Here is a 21063-nt window from a genome sequence, read left to right on the forward strand (position 1 = left end):
GTCCAAACTCAGACAAATATGCTCCCTCCAATAACACACTGAGCTAGAGGATAACAAACTACTCATGCTTATTCATACTGCACCAGGGATATCACAAGTACTCTTGTACGTCCCCTCATTACTTTATCTTGTCCTGGGAGTAGCCATTTGCTTCAATTCATTTCTGGTAGGTTTGTCTTTAGGCAATTTGAGATGAGAAGGATGGAGAAGTCTGTATACTGTTCAGTGATAGATGGTTATGGGTTTTGTTAGTTTTCATTGCACCAAGAAAGAAAAGACACGTATTTTTGATTTTCCTGACCTTCCTTGAATGTACCCTGAAAGGAGATATGCTTCCCCAAGGAAACTGGTTTCCTAGTTCAAGAAAAAAGGCCTTAAGATGCTTGACCATATTGAAATTGTATAACCATTGTGGCTTTTATCACTTAAGATACATTATGCATGAATATTCATTTTCAGCCTTACTTTTACATTTAAGTTTGCAGCACCATATTTCATATTAATGTTTCTAGCTAAGGATACATACTGCTCTTGGTAGTTAAGTGACAGTTAATCCAACACTTGCACAGAAGTGCCTTTAAAAGTCATTTGATGTATCAAGGTAGGCCAGTGCTGGTGACAACTGAGGCTTAGTTAAATTGTATTATCAACAATGACACAATGTTAAGAATGAGATGTCAGCTGTGTAAAATAAATCAAAAAATTAAAGTTCTCTCAGCAGTTGTAAATCTATTTGGTTGCATATATCTTTTACAGACAGGTATTTTCAAAAGACCATAAAGTGTATATGCCAGAGAACATGCTGCATGTACACATGTGACATTCTACGGTAGCAAGAGTATAATCCCTTTCTGTTATTTTTTTTATAGCAATCTGGTAAAGTATACATGAACATCATTGTGGGGGAGGAGGGAGGAACAAAAACACCAGCAGATGGTAGACTGAAGTCTTTCCCTGGTATCTCTTATGTAGTCCAAAGAGTTGCATCAAAGATTAATTTGGCAGCAATTGTAGTATGGATTGCAAACTAAGACACCCTGGAATCATCATCTCTACCAAGCAGTTTTGGTTCTAGTCATCATGACATCTAGTTCCTCTCCTCTGTTCTCTCTCTTAATAATGTTTAGTTCACCACCTACATAGATCATTACTACGTAAACTTTAAAAGCAAACAAAAGCAGATAATACATAAATGCATCTGGCACAAATTGAACTGCAAAATCTGTTATTGATGGTGCTTGTTACAGACAGCCACCCATACAAACATCTCTAATGGTGAGAAAACAACTCCAGGTTAGCAATAGTCTTAAAACTATGTATCCTCAATGCCAGTGCTTGCAGGAACATCATACCAGGTATAGACACCTGTAACCCAGGAGGTGAGGGAGTTGTAGTCTCTTCTTCATCAGTAATCTTGTCTGACTGGGGACACGAGGGCAAAACCAAAGCACATCTTATACTTCCCTTGGTGTTACCTGTTGCTCCCCACATGAAGATAGTGATTGGACTCACCTGTGACTATTGTCCAGTTACAATTTTTAGATCTGTGTGTCATTGCAGTATTTTTGTTATTCTCGTTTTAATAGTGCTGTGAAAAATTTCTCCTGTAGTCACATGCCTATTGACATTTTAATGTGTGTTGAATACATGCACGATTTGGTTTAAGGCTGCACCATCTGGAAGGCACAGGAGACTGTTTCCTTCTGCATTGCCCTGGAGTGAGATAATCTGAATGGAGTGATAGTGCCAGAATATATGATGTCCATGCTACACCCTTCCTATGTTTATATATAAAGATGATTAGTGGTTTATCCTCCCGTTCTGGTTTAGCAATGACTACCCCCCTACACGACTTCTTGAAATACCAAGCCCAATTTCTGTTATCGTGCACCTTCAGCAGTTCAGCTGAAGCTAAACTGTAAAGCTCAGCCAGGTCAAGGCTTCTCAGCAACTGAATTCTGTCATCCCAAGTGCAAGAGGCTGCATGACTTGCTGATTGTGCCACAGGAAAATGACAGGGAGAAGGGACGGAGCCAGTCTGTTGCTTTGGAAAGGGGTGGGATAGGATAGAAATGGGGACTTGCTGCTGGAAGCTTACTGCTTTGTTCCGCTATCAGAATCACTCCAGGATCCTTATCTGCTAATCACCAATTAGTATTTCCTTTCTCTTTCCTAAACATGGTTTGTATTCTCCCCTGAGCCAAGATCCCCGTGGCAATTTTACAATTGCAAGTCATAGCATGCAGAACACCCTGCCCAATAAATTTGCAATCTAACTGAAATGATTCACCATCTAGTATAACCATTCCTTATTAAGATTCATGGTAGATTTTATGGATGCTTTGAAGGCTCTGCTAATGGAATACCATTCACCTGGGTACTCTAGCACATCTGAATGGTTCCTTGGATCACAGTTTTTGCATACATACAGACAATTGGAAATATTACAGTGTTCCATCACATAACAGTGAAAATTTCCAATCCATTTCTAAAGTCTAATTTTCTTTCCTATTTTAGGGCCAAATGAACTTGATTGCAGTCTGATTATGGATTCTGGAGATACTGTTTATACAGAATTTGACTTTGAAGACCAGGTAACTTTATATACATGTGGCCTCTCTCTAGACAGTTTTCTAGTTTATGTACATACTGTGCTATACCGTTTCTCTGAACAAGGTGGTGCAACTTTAAGGGTACCTAAGCTAAAGGGCTTTTTAAGTGCAATATAAGTAAATTCATGATACACAGAGGTTGCTTTCTAGTTATGAGAAAAGAATGAATATTATCGTGCTATTAAGAGCCCATATCTTCCATTACTGTGCATTGCTGAATTTCATCCACAAATTTCAAAATGTTGGCAAACGTGGCAAATGGAATTGTTGGAATGCACTGTAGGTCTACTGTATATTCAAGAAGAGGGAGCAAAACATTTTTCAAGAGAGAGGCATGAAAGTATGAAAAGTGTGAAATGGAACTAAAACCAAATCAAACATTCTCCCCTTGAAAAATAAAAGCATTTTTAAAAATAAAAAAAACAACAAATGCTTACATTGTGTTGAAGCCAGCTTTTCTACTGATCCCATTCTATCCACACCTAAAAACTAAATTTTGATAGTGTTTTCCTTGTACATAGGAAGAAAGAAGGCTAGAGAGGGAGAAAAAGGTTGTATGCATCTTTCCCCTCTAATCTTCACCTCAGCACTGGTAAGGCCACATCTCGAGTACTGTGTCTTTGTCCTGTCCTGGACTCACTGCTACAACATATGGAGCTACTGAAGAGAGTCCAGTGAAGGGCCACTAAGATGATTAAGGGACTAGGCCATCTCTCCTATGGGGAAAGGCCAAGAGAGGTGGGAGCGTTCAGCCTGGAAATGAGAAGGCTTAGGGGGGATCTCATCAATGTGTACAGAAATCTGAAGGGAGGGTGCAAAGAAGATGGAGCCAGGCTCTTTTCAGTGGTGCTCAGTGACAGGAAAAGAAGCAATGGGCACAAACTGAAACAAGGAAGGTTCCTGCAGCTTGGATACTGTGCTAAGGATAAGTGTTATTATTCTTGTTACTGTGCTGTGGATAAGCATTAAAAGAATGACTTCTAATTAAAGAAAATATTTTTAGAGCCATCTGCCTATCACACCACCATATTTAAGCGTTTTGCTTTCTGCCTTTCACTTTTGCACGACTCTGCTTGCATTTTCTTCACAAATGCCATAAACACTTCCGTAGATTTGTGAGCAGCTTGGCAAAGAATGTTATTCTGTGTTTCTGTTATCATTCAACTAAATGCAGTTGCAAATGTTCTCACCTCTTTCCTCATTATTTGCAAAAGATTTATTTTCTCATGAAATTTTAAAGCTAGTGACAAAATCAGGACCAACAAAACTGAATTTTCATTCAGTATCATCCGTTCATTCATTGGTTTTCTTTCACAGTATTCAATTCAACACTTTATCCTCACCTGCAACATGTTATATGTTCTAGCCCTATTCATTTCTGTTAATTTATGATCCTTTTACTGTTCTTTTTGGCTCAGTTATTTCAGTTTGGCTTTTTTCAAGCAGACAGCTTGCCTCTGTCTCCAAATCCCATTTTAAATCCCATTATTTCATAAGTCCTTCTTAAAACATTCTCTACCCCATCTTAAGTTTCTCATCATCTTTGTCTTGATTGTACTACTTCTTTATTGCTGGGTTTAGGCATTTATGCCCTATAAAGCAGAATGTATATTTAAATCATGTTTGGATTATGTTGATGTTAAATTTTGCATTTTATTGACATTCTAAATACATTCTTTTGGCAGAGTATGAAGACTAAAGAAATTACACTCTTGGTTCATAATGTTTGAAATGCTGTTCAAATAATAAGCACAAGTTTTATAGTTACAAAATAAAATTAACAGAAAGAGATATATGAAAATTATACTAGTTTATAATTTCAAACACAGTCCATAAAAGCACTGAGTGTAGTTTTGAATGAAGTTGCATGTGGTTCTTACGTGAGACTAAACAAGACGACGATGACAGGACCTTATTGTCTTTGTCAATAGCAAATATTCTTTCTGCCAGATGTGGTGGTTAGCTTTTCTCATTATTTTGCCAGACCAACACATTGCCATTCTGGCAAGAGTGCAATACTGTTATCAAATAGAAAAGGAGAAATGAAGTAAAAACAGTGCTAAAAGCCCTTCAGTCAAAGAGAGATATATAAATATGAAGTGGCTGACAATGACTCTCTTCAACTGTAAGTTGATATCTTTGATACTTTTGTGACATTTAAATAAATATAAATATTTCTATTACTAATAAATATTTTTATACCCAGTTCATATGAGATGCCTTGTTCAAATATGAAGAAAATATAAAGGAAAAAAGCAACTGCAACTAAAATCCCTTACCATCTAAATTTTGAAATAGTGCAAGCAACTATTATATACAGAAGCAAAGAAGTGAGTGGAGATTACCATAAAGTCATAATATCATCTAGCTACCCAGTCTGAAAAACAAAATAAGAAATAACTCTAGGTAGAAAAGATCGATAAATAAATTCAGGAGTGAGAAACTGCTTGCATTCAAAACTTGAGCTCATTTTGACTATAGCAGTGATTTAATACTCCAGTGATTTACCACATGCTGTTTACGAATTGTATGAAGCACCAACAACCTTAACTCCGAGAGTCTCAAGTGGAAAAGGAATGCATGTCTGGATACAAATGTGTCATGCAGTGATGTTACTGCATAGGAAATCTGTCATGTGAATGTGGGGGATAAGAAGTGGTGTTTCTAAGCAACCTTACACAGCTGAGCTGCTAAAAATGGCTGGATTTTAGCAGAACATCTTGGTAGTCACTGAATAAGAGGGGTTGGGGGTTAGAGCAGTACACAACACGTACTGAAGACAAAGCCACAGCTGGGAATGAGTATCACTTGGCACAGCTGAAATGGACATACAGATACCTTTGCATTTTCTCATTCTTGGAATGAGCCAGGAAAATCTCCAGTGTAAATTAAGCCAACAAAGTATCCAATTTCTTCAGATGTACGCTACTTCTTCCAGAATAACCTCTCTCATACTGGCAGGCAGGAACAAGGAGAATGAGTGGTGTGGTTCCAACTACCGATGCAGTCATCAGCTCATCTAGGAGTGCTCCAAAATACAGCAAAGTTCTTTGAGAAACACTTGGTACCTGTTGTTGGAACAGTGCAAAGCAACACTAACACAGGCTGAGAGCTAGCTTTTCTGGAGGAGTATGCAGGGGAAATAGAATTAAAAATAACTCAGAAAAAGCTTGAGCTTTGTATTGTACATTTTATAAATGAATGTTCAGTTAAATTCATGTAACTAAATTAAAAGCAAGCTGATAGTTTTCTAACAGCTATGCATGAATGCCTCAAGAACTAGAGCTTTTAATCACTAAGTCCTTACAGCATTGAAAGGAGGAGGGAATACTCACTTTAAAAAACAACCAACCAACCACAAACAACTCCCAAACAATTTTTTTTCTCCAAATCGCTAATAACTATTTTTCTGTTCTTTCTCAGATCTGTAGCTGTCAGATCCTATATTACAGAAGGAATAATCTAGGTTTTTGGAATGACTGCCCAAAATATAATCTTCAAATAAACCAAAAAATAAAAGCAGACAGTACCTCTCATTGAGAATGCCTTGTGGAAGAACCAGCTGAAGCTTTATGTGGTAGCAATGCCTATATAGCCTTTTCTGGAGTAATGATTATGCTACTCATGACTTGATTGAAAAACATAAAAGCAAATTAAAGTGATAAGTTTCAGCTATTTTCACCTATATTAAGACATCAGGAGTATGTTTTGGGCCACTCATTTTTGGATGCAACAGCATAGCTTCTAATGAGTGAAGACCTGTGCTTTATAGAATATTCTCAATTTGCAGAAATTGCTGTCATGACTAGTGTCTGGTTTAATAAGGATTGTCTTTTACTGCTGGAATGTTCTCAAGCGTGATACAGGTTTTCACTGCTCACTGTGTTCATTTATGCTTGCCTTTCAATTTCTCAACTTTGCCAGAGAGGCTGTCAATATAATGCCACTTGTTTCCAGAGATCAGACAAGCTTTATCTTCAAGAATTGGATTTTTAATTGGAATCCTACCATTCGGCTTATTTCAAGTGCATTCAGGCCAAAAGGGAATATTGAAACACTGGCATCAGTGAATCTCATCAGAGTTCCAGAAGAAAAGAGCATCCAATTATTTTCTTGTGAAAACAAGGCTTTCAAGACAACCATAGCTAGTCTGAGGAATATTTAGACTAGTGAGAGAAAAAGTTAAAACATACAGTCTGACAACTGTAGAGTGAATACACTCCTGAACAAGTGCTTATAGAATTGATAACTTTAAAATTTGGGAAACATGAAAATCAGGTAAAATTCAAGTAAAACCTTAAAAATACACTTAGCCTCCTCTAATATTTGGGGACGGGGGCAGAAATATATTTCACATCTACAAAACATTGAAACGCATTTTTATGCCTCAAAGGAAGTTACCAGTTCCTAACTGAGGCATTTCCATGTCCTTCCAGTGTCAGACTGCGTTTAGTTATGCAATTGGGTAAATGCAATGGCACATGCAAAGGGGAGATTGCCTTTTTTTTTTTCCTCCCCAAGTGTGTCAAAAACCTAGGAAAAGTAGATGTAAAACAGACTGAAAGATAAAAAAAGGTTTTGTGTTCAGCAGTGACAAGCAATCTATTGAATTAAGAAAATCGCATAACCCAATCTTTGCTGCAAGTGCGGAATGTTTTATAATTAGAAAATGTGACAGCTCACTTGAAAAGCAACAAGCAAAACCAAAATGAAGTGGAGGAAAAAACCCTCAAAGAGACTTACTTTCATTCTAACGAGAGGAAACAAGCTCTTGATTAAAAGTTGTTGCCATGTAGTGACAACTCTTCTTACAGCTCGCTGTCATTTCCCACCCAGAGCCCATATGAATCTAGGCTTTAGGGGAGCAGGAGGAAAGCTTTAAGTGAACAGATGAAAAACAGACTCCATTGTCACTAAGACTATAACAACATTTCTGGCCTGACTGATTATCATAGCTTGAAACTTATATATTCAAGAGAAATAATGAAAAGGCCCTGAAAGGCTTTTCAATGCGAAGCGGAACACAAATATTTCTAAAACTGATGGGCAACAGCAAATTGAAAGCCTCATTTAACTAAAGCTCTGTGGATTAAACCAAAGACCATTTTCCTCCATTTCCTATGTTTCATATCAGCTGTCACTGTGTTTTTACTCCATTTTCTCTACATCAAAGATTTAATCCAAGTAATTTATTTAACCTTTCAGACACAGTACTGCACGGATTGACATTACAATATGACAGAGAGCAAACTGCACATCTCCATTAACAGGAGAAATTTTCATTGGGACTTCTAAAGCTACCTTTCAAAATCAGATAAACATTATTAAATTATTTAAGGGGTCAGATCTAGAATGTACTATGTTAATCACATGCTTTCTCTTTACTTGAGAACATAAGAAACTTCTGGTATAACAGCAGTTTTATTCATGTATGCTGTGCAGCATTAATTGTTACAGGTCTTAGTAAAACGACCAAAAAGTATCCAGAAGCCATTTGGTCTTTTAATGCTGAACACTACTGTGGTTTCCATTTCTTTTTTGCTGATAGGCAGCAGTATCAGTTTGAATTACAGATTCTGGTTCTACAGGAAAACTGATTAAAACAGAAGTACGTGACAGAAAAGAAAATGGACTCTAGGAAACTCAGAGAATGATTGTGAAACTCTGTTCCCTCAACATTTGTTTTTGTTAAAGAGCGCAGAAAGGTGGACTCCAATCTAGTTTAAGGATATCTGCAAAAAGAGATAATGAATAAGCATCCAAAGACATGAAAGAGCTGGAGAGGCAGGCCTAGCTACAGAGAAAAGATGTTTAATAGAAATGTACTGAAGTCAATGAACAATCTGTTCAATTCAAGTTGCCATGGGAACTATCCTATTAAATGCTTAAAAAGAAAAATTAGTTCTAGAAACGAAGTACTACAGTTTGCCTGTCACAAAGTGCTCCCTTAATAAGCTCAAACCAAGTGTATTTTGGTGCTTGTATATCATTTTGTAAGCATGAAGAATTATTTTTCTCTTCAAAATCACCATTGTACGCTGTAGTAAAGGCATGTGAAAGAAAGCCTACTGCTCTTTTTTCCTCCATGCAAACCATGGCAAAATGGGCAAGAAAAAATTGCTGTAGACTCAATCTGCACTTTTTCTTTGGAATGCCAGAAACAGTTTGCTCCTCCTTTCACAGACATTATTTGGAGTTACTTTCTGGTGATACTATATTGGGGGGGCCGAACTGCTAAGAATAGTTGAAGTCTTTGCATCTCCATTTCTTTTCCGATTTTGAACCAAAAGTTACTGCCTGCAGCTCTGGTGGGCAGTACAGGGCATGAGGACTCTGTTACAAGGATGGTGAGCTCATGTGAGTTACTGGAGATTTAAACAACAGTGACAGCATCATTTTTCAAGATGTGCTGCATTTATGCTCCACTGAATACTTTTGCAGTAACTTAGGAAGCTCTCCTCTGTGGCTTGTGGAAGGTGTCTGTAGAAAAAAGCATTACAATTTACAGTATCTCACCCTCATTTTTCTAGGCAATAGCACTAGGAGAGTGTACCTCCTTTCCTCACACCAGCTTGCCCCCCCGCTGGCAAACTGAGGCCTTATCCTTTCATGCACAAAATATAACTTTACATCTAAGTTTGAGTTCTGCATTTTACATGTCTACCTTTACAGCCCATAGAACCTGCATAGTTCTTGGGGAATATCAGGCATCCCACACAGTTGATGCAAATAGGATCCACATCAGAACATTTCATATTGTACCTAAAGCTGATAAAGAAATGCAAAGGTGTATTTTAAATCCCCTCCTTCCCACTTTCTAGATTTAGACACCTTACTCAGGCCTGTGGATGGGTTCTGTTCACATGGCCCAGCATCCCTAAAGACAGCTACCAAAGCCCGCCCTTAAAAATATTTGTAGCAACAATTCCTGTATTTTAAAGCTGAAGAAGAAACAGCTTTTTATAAAACATATTAATATTTCTTAATCACTGTCAAAGTACATAGTATACATTTTTACATTTACATATTAAACTGCAGTGATTTCAAGGATTGCTGTTTTACGATATGGGATACAAAACTGCTCTTTAAATAACTTACTTGTATTGAAGCAGAAGAGTGGCTTCTCCGGGTATATTAGAAACACTTAAAAAAAAACCCCTCTATGTATTTTCAGGAAGCCATATGTTTCCTATTTGGTGTCTTTTTACTCCTTATGTATCCCATGATTGTGCAGTCAACTTTAGTCAATTTGGGCTTAAATACTAGTCATAAGGAGTGAGAAGTGGCCTAGTTTTAGAATTCCTTCACAGTAGTATCTCAGATCAGTGGACTTTTTCTTCCCATAGTTAAATTCCTTCTTAACAGAGAAGTTCTTTATGAATACTGTAGAAGTTCCTTATTGAAAGTTATAAAACTACCTAATAAAACATAAATAGGTGTTTTAGTAAACCTAGAATATGCTTGGTCAAATGTTAAGCAGAGAAGGTCTTTGAGAGGTAAAATTTGAGCACAGCTGTCAACTTTTATCTTAATAGCAGCAAATCATAGGATCTGAGGCCACACACTGGTCTTAATTTTACAACACCCTATTGTCCTTCTCGGTGCCAGGATCTTTTTTTCTTCTTGGAAATTGAATTGAGACTGGCCTGCAGAAAACCCTTTTTCATCTACAGTTAAAAAACCAAACCAAACCAAAAAACCACTACAAACAAAAAACCCCAGAAAAACCCAAACACTGAATTCCAGCTCTCAGGAGGCAATGTAACGGTTCAGGGCAGAGACACTCTCATGTAGTGCCAATGGTGTATGATTTGAGGGATCCATTCATTAGGATTGTTGTTAGCAGTCTAAGAAAAGGAGCTAAGCAGCACCAAGTTTGCAGTTCAAATGCACTGGAAGGTCCCCTGCTGCACTTCTCTGCTGCAGTTGCTTGGTGTAACAAAAAGCCCCTGGGAGAATTTATAGCAAGCAGCATAAATACTCCACATAGAGAAGAATCATTTAAGAAGTGATGGCAATTTACATAAAGAAGAATGCTACAGGAAAAATAATGATAACTTCTGTGAAGAATTTTGTAGGCACTGGGAACTTTCTATAAATATACTGTAAAGTAACTGAATACCATATGTGACAGAAGTATTTTAAAATGAGCGATAGATAATAGCTATGCACAGATAATATGGGTGTTAACTGTCTCAAGTGTCTTCAAAACACAAAGATATTTAAAAATCAAGCCCTAGTTTTTCTTCAAGTTAGATATAATGCTGTCCCCTCTAGTTCAGCCTTTTAAACCTAATATAAAAATTGCAAATGAAGTGTTTTGTTTACCAGAACACTGTTATGCTGCCCTGGTCAGGCAAAATGCTACTGCCCTGCTGGAAGGAGTGTTCTTATTGCATACCTTGGTTGGTAAGTTTGCCCTTAAAAGTTAATTTCTTGGAAATTTTTTCCTGTTTTCCAGTGTCTGGAAATCAATATGAAACTAAATAAATTTTGCTTTCATTTTCATGCTGAATAATCACATGTATTTTTTGTCATTAAAATAACCTACAGAAGTTAACAAAAACCCAATCCCCACACACTAGAGCAAACAGATGTGATTTTTTTTCCCTCTAAACTACTGATAGGTATCCTTCTTTATGCTATCAAAGAACGAGAATGAAAAATCTGAAAAAGTCTTGCATATCTTTAAAAGCCAGATAACTCAGTCTTGGTTTACAAGTGTTAAAAACAAGTTAATCTCTACCTCTGTATAGGTATAAATTTGTTTTATTTTCAGAACTGATGATAAGGTTTATTTTAAGAGAGTAATGGCATAGAGATTCTTTTCTTTGCTAGAAACCCAAAAGGAAAAGAGAATCATAGCAGCCTAATAATCTTTCAGCATTTTGTAGATGCTATTGCAAACACTGGTTTGTTTTTTTTTTTTGCACTTTCTTGTTGTATGCACTCCAAACAAACAAAAATCACCTCAAGTAATATTAGCACTGTTCTCTCATCTTAATTACTGTTAGTCCCTTTTGATACAAATAACTCCACTCTGCTGAGCAGTATGAGCTGTATAAGGTATGCCTTTCAGGGGAAAAAAAAGCCTTGCAGTCTGAATGCATTCATACTGTATCTTATTTACACATATTCATTAGTTCTGGGCCAGAGGACAGCAGAACACAGTCACTCCTGCTTTCCAGAGGCATACTTTAACACTCAGCTTGCAGAAAGCAGCTCAGCCTCAAAGTGATTTGAATCATAAATCAAATTTAATGGCAAGCAAGTGGATGGCTCATAAAATCCATTCCCAGGGACTGTTGCCCATACATGAAACCTGCAGCTAACCCAGCATATCTCATAAAAACCAAACATTCACTCTTACAGGAAGAAAACAGGAATTTAGAAGACAAATTCCACAGCTGAGCTCTGACTAGCCCCAATTTCTTCCAGTGCTTAACTTTGCCTAGCTAAAGCTTGCTCAAGGTCTTTACATTTTGCAGTGTATGTAAGGGCACCACGCAGTGATCACTACATTTTTAGAAATAGAGTCTGCATACATCTAATCTGAAAGACCATCCACTGTGATTAGGTATATGCCTATTAAATCCACTTCCAAACACATGTCAAACTCTAAAACCACACAGATTGTGACAGACTGGACTGTGCTGAAGCAAACAAATTGTATATCCAGACAGTGCTCAACAGACATCTCGTACTGCTTTCTGATTCCCTAAACTATTCTTAATCAGTGAGAGAATTTATTTGAGAGCTAAAGTTGATTTTAAGGGTACTAGATGTAGAAGCATCATCTGCAAACATTTGAGATTTCATTTAATATTACTTTATTAAGGACTAAGAATTCAAAGTAAATATACTACAGGTGAAAGTGGAAATCTAAGTCCTAAACCTAGTTCTGCTCCCATATGTAACTATGTTTACATTGACAAGTCACCTGTATCTCTGCTAAAATGGAAATAACATCCTTGCCTCTATTCCCAAAGGAAATACAGGGACGATTTATGGAGGACTGTAGTGTTCTTTGAAGAAATAAAATGCTACAGGAGTACAAGTGTTTTGAATACCTCACAGCAGCAAAGGGAGAAACATAAAACTACAGTGTGCTGAGAAATTGATGGTTATATACCTACATTCCCATTAAAGGGATGCTGATGGGATCACCATGATAAAACTACATAGTCAGTTCTTGCCTGTACTTTCTACTGAATACATTATGTCATTCTGTATTAAAGTTCTTTGTTTATGCAGCTTTTTTTTTTTTCCTGCTTACACATTAAGCTCAATTCTCAACAAATATTTTTAGGCAGAGAAACATGGAGAAACATGTAGTTTTTATTTGTTTAAATGATTTGTACCTGACATGTTCCTTTGAATGTTTACATTCTCAAATGCAATCTTGAAAATTGAGCATAATTTTAGGCAACAATCACATTGTATTTTAAATTCAGTCTCGCTCCACTGCCTCTTTTCTCCTTAATCCATGATTATTTATCCTGTTCAGTAAATTTATAGGAGGAACTTGTTCTGTCTGTTAGAAATTGGAATAAAATGTATCAGGCACTTTTCACCACTATTTTCAAGAAGCATTCAAGCAACAAAAAGGCGATGAGAGAACTTTTTTTCTTTTCCATGCTATGAAAAAGGAAAAAAAAAAAAAGGACTGGAGCAGATGTTATTAATGGGTAACAGAAAAACTCATTTCATCAGGTAACAAACATTCACAACAGTTGTCACTAAATCCTAATGAAGAAAGTGTCCCATCATTAGATGAAAAAAATTAAATATAATTTATTGCTTTCTTTAAAGTGATATGACTTAAGAGTCCTAATTCATTAGTAACAAAACTCAAAGATCTGGAGAATTCTGTATGATTTCCATATAATTTGCTGTGACTTACTGTCAGGGTTTTTTTTATTATGGAAATTACTTCACAACCTAGCAATGACAGGCAATAACTCAAACTCATTAACCTGTGAAGTACCTACTACTACTAGTCAGATATTTACTAATAATGAGTTAAATGACAAGAAGTCAGAATACAGTCAGAAGCGTGCATTTTCCAGCTCCAAAGGCAAGTGTCAGATAAGAGATTCCTTACAGGTAGCAAACTTCTCTATTTAGCAATCATTTTAATGTACTGTTGATATTATTTAAGTAGTTATACGGTCAGCTATGCCCCACTAATTGATATGTTTCCAGACAATATTTGTAGATATAACCTGTCTCTAAAGGCATCTGAAATTATAGACTACCCACCTTTCTTCAGAGCTTATTCCATATAAGATTATACTCTTCCTCACCTTGCTTTCAACTAAATGGAAACAGCTATACTGAGAATACAGAAACTGTTCTGCTGCGAGATCACTGTATTCCTGATGGCAATGTGGTATAAAATACTATTAGCAATCTAGTAATTGGTGGGACTTTTCCTTAATGCGATCACTTGGTAAATCCAACAGTTATTTTCCAGAGCACTTCGGTAACCAGGCAGAACAGTGCTTTCAGGCCCATATAGGTTAACCTATTTGCAGTTTAGAGACCTGCTTGCTAGAAAGACACAATCAGAAACAGGTGTTGTCAAATGTAAATATGAGGGGACTAGCATTAACCAGGATGCCAGTCTCTACCACTCTCTACAAGGGACTGCAAACCAAACAGCACATCTAGCTCCTCATCCAGATCAGCAGAAAAACTGGTTCTACTTTTGAGGAGACTGGGAGAAAAGGGGTGAAAAGAAATGGTTCTAAGTCACATTTAAGTATAGAATAGTGAAACTGTGTAGGAACACCTTGTCATGAAAGCAAAATTAATTGTAGCCCAACTGTTCTAATTTGTTCCTCCTGACTTTTCTTACAGCTCCCCTAGAGACCAGGCTTTCAGAACCTCTTTCCACCCCAGCTGGGTGCTGTTCAATTCTGTCTGAAAAAAACGTTTTTATGGAATAACTTATTCTCTGAAATGTGGGGAACCTTATTTTGTCATGGAAGTTCAGCAGGGCTGGTGGTCCCACTCACATCAAGCTGTATACTGAGTTGTCTTACAGAATTATGAAACAGATGCCCTTTGAAAAAAAAAGTGTAGAGAAAAAAACCCAATTCTTTTGAAAACAATATTTCTGCACCTGAAAAATGAGCAGTTACAGATATAAACAGAATTCATTATTTTGATATTCTGGGTTCTGATCAATGTCACTGTCACATTTCCTGTTTACCTGCTTTTGAGTTGTAATTAGAATTCACTTTAATGGCTTTTCATAGCACTTGTTCCTTATGTGAACATGGCTTGTTGGTTAGTTAACCTGTTGTTCTATTAAAGCAGATATGGTTGGTCAAATAAAAGCAGTTGATAGCTTATTTAGCTTCAGTTCTGCCTCTAGTTTTTATATATTTCAGCTCTAAAAAGTTAGAGCTGTAACTGACCTTTATTATCACCTGCTGCTCTTAGCAGCCCCCCAGGGTTATGGAGGCAGTTTCGTTCTGCAATTATAGGGGGGAATAAAGCAGTAGCTGAAAGAAGTAATGCCTCTTTCATTTGACTGTAAACTAGAGACTGTAATCTTGATTTTTTAAAGCAACTACTCTAAACTTTGTGTCTAAAACAATTTTGATCCATAAACCTTCAAAGGCATGGTAAGAAGCTGAATCTAAACCCAGATCTTTTGTACATAATACATCCTTTGCAGGGTCAAATATTTTATTGTATTATTACAAAGAAAGAGCATGTAGGGTTAATACTGTTGCTTGAATGGTAGGAAAGAGATTAATCTCTTATTTGAAAATGTTTTTTTTTCTTTCCCTCTGAAATACTCTCCTGCAAACTTGCAGTGGATCCAGTTGCTTTTTTTAATTTTGCCCCCCTTCCCACTTTTTTTTTTTAAGATGGCATTTCTCTTGCTGCAGTGTAATAGGCTGAGAATTACTGTGACTCAAAAGATGAAAGTGTTCTATGTATCGAGTGTAATGGTACTTCAGCCTAATGAAGAGTACTTCTGTTTCACTGATAATGGGAACACAAGGAGAAACCTGCAAGAGCCTTGCAAATTACAGGGGCCAGCAGTTTACCCATTCTATTCACCATGCTGTTCATTTCACTTCATCTGTTCATGCAGCTATACAAATTTCTAACAGTGGCTATTTTTGACAGCACACTGAAGCAGAACTGTAAGAAACTACAGCTTGGTAACCCTATCCTATTTTGAAAGGACTAGCATAACGTATTCCGTGCTGATATTACACACTGATGATGTAATACGAGCATGTTATTGTCAGTGCTATTGTTGATATTTTATAGACTAGATTAAAGAACTGATGGTGTGAGTATATTGACACTACAGAACCTTGACTATGTCCAGCATATATATAATTCTAATTTATAAGAACAACAAAGAATTCCCATCTGACACTCTTGCTGGCCAGTATTTGTAATACCTTGTTGGTTGTACCACACAGTACGTGACAAAATAATTCTAAGTGGCCAAGTATCAGGAAAAAAACCATGCCACATTCTCCATTTCTCTGGTATAATCCCTCTTTGTAGTTCAGCAGCCTTTGTAACAACTTGGAGCTTGTGTTGCATTCCGAAGGTAAACACAATCAGGTTGTTTTAGACCAAAGACTAATTTCACCTTTATATTGTAGCTCACTTCTAAAACTTACTCCAATATTGCCTTTCCACTACTAACAGCTTATCATACCATATTTACTTTGGAAGTAATTCAGCATGCACACTAGTTGCTTATATACTGTGCTAGAACTGTGCAGTTGGACACTAAAAAAGCTGTTCCTCACAAAAACAGTATGGGTCAGTTAATCATCTCAAGTTATCTTGGGTTCTCCATGCTCGTGTTCTACCAACTGAAACAGTACTAACAGCATTTCTGTGACATTGTTAACCATATCTCAACTTAGATTAAAACTGAGATGTTAGAATACGGAGAAGATAAAGATAAACAGATAAGAAGAAATGCAAAGTACGCAGAATATCCATTTCAATTTGTCAATTGCTTAATTAACAGGAGGAGGATCAGTCAAGTTTTTCTGGTTATGACACCACAGGAGGTGAGTTTCTTTTTCAGTGTCATTTGCAATTTAATTTTGAAACTTTTGATTTCCCCTTGTATTTAAATAGTTACTTAGAAAATAAAGTGAATTCAGATTATTTATATTGTGAAAGTTATGTCTCAAAAGGATTTTATTACATGAATTCTCTTTGAATGCAAATTAAAGCTTGTAAAAGATATTTCTACACTCTTTAGGCCAGTGGATCCAAAATTATGAGAAAATATTACTGTTAATCAGCATCAGCTCTCATAAATGTTTTCAGAAATTGGCAGTTATGAAAAGCTTGCTGGAAAGTATGAGCTGCTAAGAATCCAAGAGGAATGAAGGGATTAGCCAAAGCCTTTTATGGCTAATGATATTATGTAATGAGGTGTACATGCCACATAATAAAAAACAAAATTGTATGTGGTAAATTAATGTGACTTGTAAGTGATTGAGTCAAAGACATAATAAAATTCCAGCAGGCTCAGATGGGGCATGATCGCCTTCTGTGCTGGTATAATCAGGCTAATGACTGGGACTCAGACTAGAAGGAACTGCTTTTTCAAAAATACAATTTTGGTAAAAGGCAAAGCTGTAGTACATACAGTAGTTTGGTGCTAAAAGGACAGTAATACCTGGATTTCAGTTAAGATTATTATTTGGCTGAATTTGAAGCTCAGGGGTATTTAAGACTACATCTCAGATGTAGCATACCAAACATAAAATCTGAATGGGTTGTGGACAAAATTCTATAGCAATTATAATGTAATACCATATTCAGAGAAAAATGCAATGGCTCAGGAGGCACATTATTACATCAAGATGCATCTGCTTCCCCGCCCCTGCCTCTTTTAAAGAGCTTATGTGTATGTGCAAGGTCTAATTTTCAGGTAAAATATTTTTATCATATCTGCAGCAAGAACTACAAAACTGGGAGATAAATAGGCTTGTAGATAATAGCTCCTTTTGGAATGCAGAGCATTATAGCAGAATGTAAATCTAGTGAAATCAGATCACCTTGCGTGAGTGTTACACAATTCGGTGTGGAAAGTAGTTAAGATTAAAATTAGTAGCTCTTGCCAACTAAAGAATTTTTATTTTCATTTCAGACTTTTCAGAAGATCTGAAGAAATCGGACATAATTTTTGTTGTCGGTAAGTAGGATTCCTAATTTAACTGCTACATTTGAAAATCCCTATGTTAGTAAGTTTTGATTATAAGTATATGATTTATTTTAAAGTTTAGCAGAACAGTTTAGTTAAGAGTATTTACACTACAATGGTGGTTTAGTCTTTTGAAAGGGAGTTAGGATTTAATATTGTCTTATTAACCTGCATCTGAGCATGCTAACAACAGTTGTGTAAAGCTCAGAGCAGAAGGTAATGTTTAAGTGTGAACATACTCAAAATAACCTTAGTTCTTGTGCAGTTACTGTATTGTGCGATCTCCTACAGCAAAGCTGCCTCACCAGCATTAGTTAAAGTGTTACTAGATTGAATTTATAACTCAGAACTTCAAGGTTTAGGTGAAAAAAATCAGGTCTCTTCACCTCTTCATTTGTGAAACAACTTTTGTAAATACAGGTTTCAATTCTGCATGGGCTCAACATGCTGTTAAAAAGTCAGTGGGCTAGTCACCATGCATGATGCTTAGCATGCACTGAGGCTTTCCAGGTTCAAGGTTTACTTTATATTTGCTTTCTGGAAGTCCACAGAGGAAAAGCACCATGTTAATGCCCATTATTATATAAATGTGACCAATGTAATTAGCTTAAACTTCGAACAGCCTTTTAAAACAAATTATAATCAGAAGATTTACAAGTTTCAGCTTAAAGCTTGGTACTAATTACTTGGAAAGAATAATTGCTTTTATATCAAGCAGAGCTTTTCAGAACCGCTTTACAATACAGAGCAGGAACAACACATTTCTAAGGACCTAAGGATAGATTTCCAAACACGGGTAATTTTACATGCAACTCAGTCACTTTGTGCATTCTTTTTCCTAAGGAAAAAGAAAGTGACTTCTGAAATTAGTCATAAATAATGGAAGTTTCATTCAGAATTCAGGAGGCATCAAAAAACATTCCAATACCAGCAGGTTGAGGGAGGTGTTCCTTCCTTCCTATTCAGCATTGGCCATCTTCCTGCTGTTCACAACAGTGACAAATTTTCATTCTCTCTACCTCAAATATCTTACTGGAAAATTATGTTTGGGTTTGTATAAACACAGATTTAAAAAAAAAAGTGAAGATGCTCAAAGAATTTTGCCTCTGAAATTGTCCATAGTAAGGCATATTTTTCATTTACCTCTGGATTGCTTTTTCTTTTTCAAAGAGTGGGTTTTAGTTTTCATTATAATTTTTATAGGCCATCTACGAGCTGTCTTCCAGCTTAAAACTGAAAAAATGGAAAACACAACTTTTCCCTGCTCTTAAATCCATCTCGGGCTTTCTAGTAAATGGTTTCCAGAATAGAGGAAAATTCTGCTTTATCAAAAGTCAAAGTTTTCTTTGTTGAAAATATTACAATGAAAAGTTTGACTAAGTCCAAACATGGGTTACTTTTCAACAAATTATGGAGAATGATTTATACTTTTTCCCAAGTACCCCCATCCCCACCTCTATCCTCCTACCCCTGAAAAAGCTTCTTGAAGTCTGATGTGAAGAGCAAGAGTATATTTTTTCTGGTTTTGTTTTTTTTTTTTTTTTTGTGACCAACGTGAAATCTTCATGGTTGCTCATTTGGCTGCAAAACCGTGATTTTATTCCATCCAAATGGTATTTCCCAGAGACAGATTTCTTGCTGGTGCTAGGTTGGAGTGGCCACAAGCTCTTTTTCCTTATGGCCTTTTCAGGCAGGTAGGTAAATCTGCTTGAATCACTTGCTGACCCACATGCACTCCAGGTTTAACATTATACACACTAGCCAAATGCATACCATTTGCCTAGGCAGTGAAGTTGTCTTCCATGTCAGTCAAGAGCTGAAGCCTGATCACTGCGAGTTGTACAAGGATGAAAGAAAACTTTGAAGAAGCCTCAGAGGAGCAGAACAAAACTGGGAGGGAGAGGGTGGGGGGAGAAAAGAGGAAAAAAAAAGCACCACATATTCTCAGGGGCTAAGTACTCCATTGCAGTGGACAACACTAGAAATGTTCAGTCCATGATACCTTGACTAGAAAGAAAGCAGGGAAGATGGGTTGGAACATGCTGCTGTAGATACTTGAATGGGAAAAATTCTCGGTCTCAGGTGTCATTAGAAAAGTTTACTCATTACATAGATGTATTCATGAGGAAATAATAAGATGCTTATAAAGGTGTTTTAAAACTAGAGTTCTAAAGACATGCATTTGAAGTAGTTTACAAACTAATTGAAATAAATACACCATCTGCCATAGCTGACAAGATACTGTTTATAAGACAAAAGGGAAAAAGCAGACAATTCCCTCCCCCACTAATTTCCCTTGAAAACTGTCCAAAAAGGCAAAGAAAAAAACCTCTAATTAGCAAAGATTTACATTAGAGCTAATGTAGGAATTAACTGTAATAACAGTCAACTCAAATTAATTAAGCAACAACATCAATGTTTTATCCAGACAGCAAGCAGAGACATAGAACCAGCAAGTCAAAAATATGGGAGTTAATAGCAGGGTAACAAAAGAGGCAAAAAACAAGTTAACTTTGGCCTGTAAAATTCAAGAGAAAAATAAAAAATTAACAGGTGCAAAGATAAATTTGGGGCATGCTCTAATATTCAAAACTTATGTAATTACTGCCAGTCACTAAAAAAAAAACCAAACACCAAAACTAAACCCACAAACAAACACCCCCCCCAACGAAAAAAACTTTTTTCATCAGAGCAACATGAAAAGTAAAATCTTAACCAGAATGAATAACGTAGGTTTTTATCATTCTTAACTAATATGATAATCTATATCACATCCAGAAAATTGTCATAGAAAACAAAGTTACTGGGACCATTACTCCTCCCTATCCTGTACAGGAGTTTCATAAAACATAGCCACATTTGGCTTTGATTGAGGCTGAAACCAAAGTAGTAAGTTTTCAGGAATCTTTCTGCAGTTTGTATCAGAGACAAACTCCCCACTTACTCTTAAATGTGGTGTTTAAAACTTAGTCAATGTAACCAATTTCCTCTGCAGAATCCTTGTCATATTCTTCCTGGTGAGCCAAAGCTGACAATGGTTTAAGCTCAATGTAAGTAAGACCAGCTTTTCAGCAGACAGTCTGAAGATACTATCATGACCTACACTTAGAGGTAAAACATTATCAGCTGCAGACAGTAGCTTGTTGTGCACACAAAACCAACCAACCAACCAAAAATATCACAAAATCCAAAATTCTTTATTTGTCCTAGGCATGTCAGACCTTCAACAACTTTGAATTT

At 36.5% G+C, this 21063-nt stretch overlaps 1 protein-coding gene across 1 annotated transcript in view; it reads left to right on the forward strand.

Annotated features, from left to right (window-relative positions):
* Window positions 1–21063, forward strand: part of AK5 (adenylate kinase 5) — a 95846-nt gene that overhangs the window by 53212 nt on the left and 21571 nt on the right. Inside the window, exons 7-9 of the mRNA XM_010582532.1 lie at window positions 2518–2594; window positions 16633–16675; window positions 17770–17814. Of these exons, the coding sequence (XP_010580834.1) occupies window positions 2518–2594; window positions 16633–16675; window positions 17770–17814 (165 nt within the window). The remainder of the gene's footprint in view (window positions 1–2517; window positions 2595–16632; window positions 16676–17769; window positions 17815–21063) is intronic.

This window comes from Haliaeetus leucocephalus, unplaced genomic scaffold (assembly GCF_000737465.1).
Source record: "Haliaeetus leucocephalus isolate CR32 unplaced genomic scaffold, Haliaeetus_leucocephalus-4.0 Scaffold848, whole genome shotgun sequence".
In the NCBI taxonomy this organism is placed as follows: domain Eukaryota; kingdom Metazoa; phylum Chordata; class Aves; order Accipitriformes; family Accipitridae; genus Haliaeetus; species Haliaeetus leucocephalus.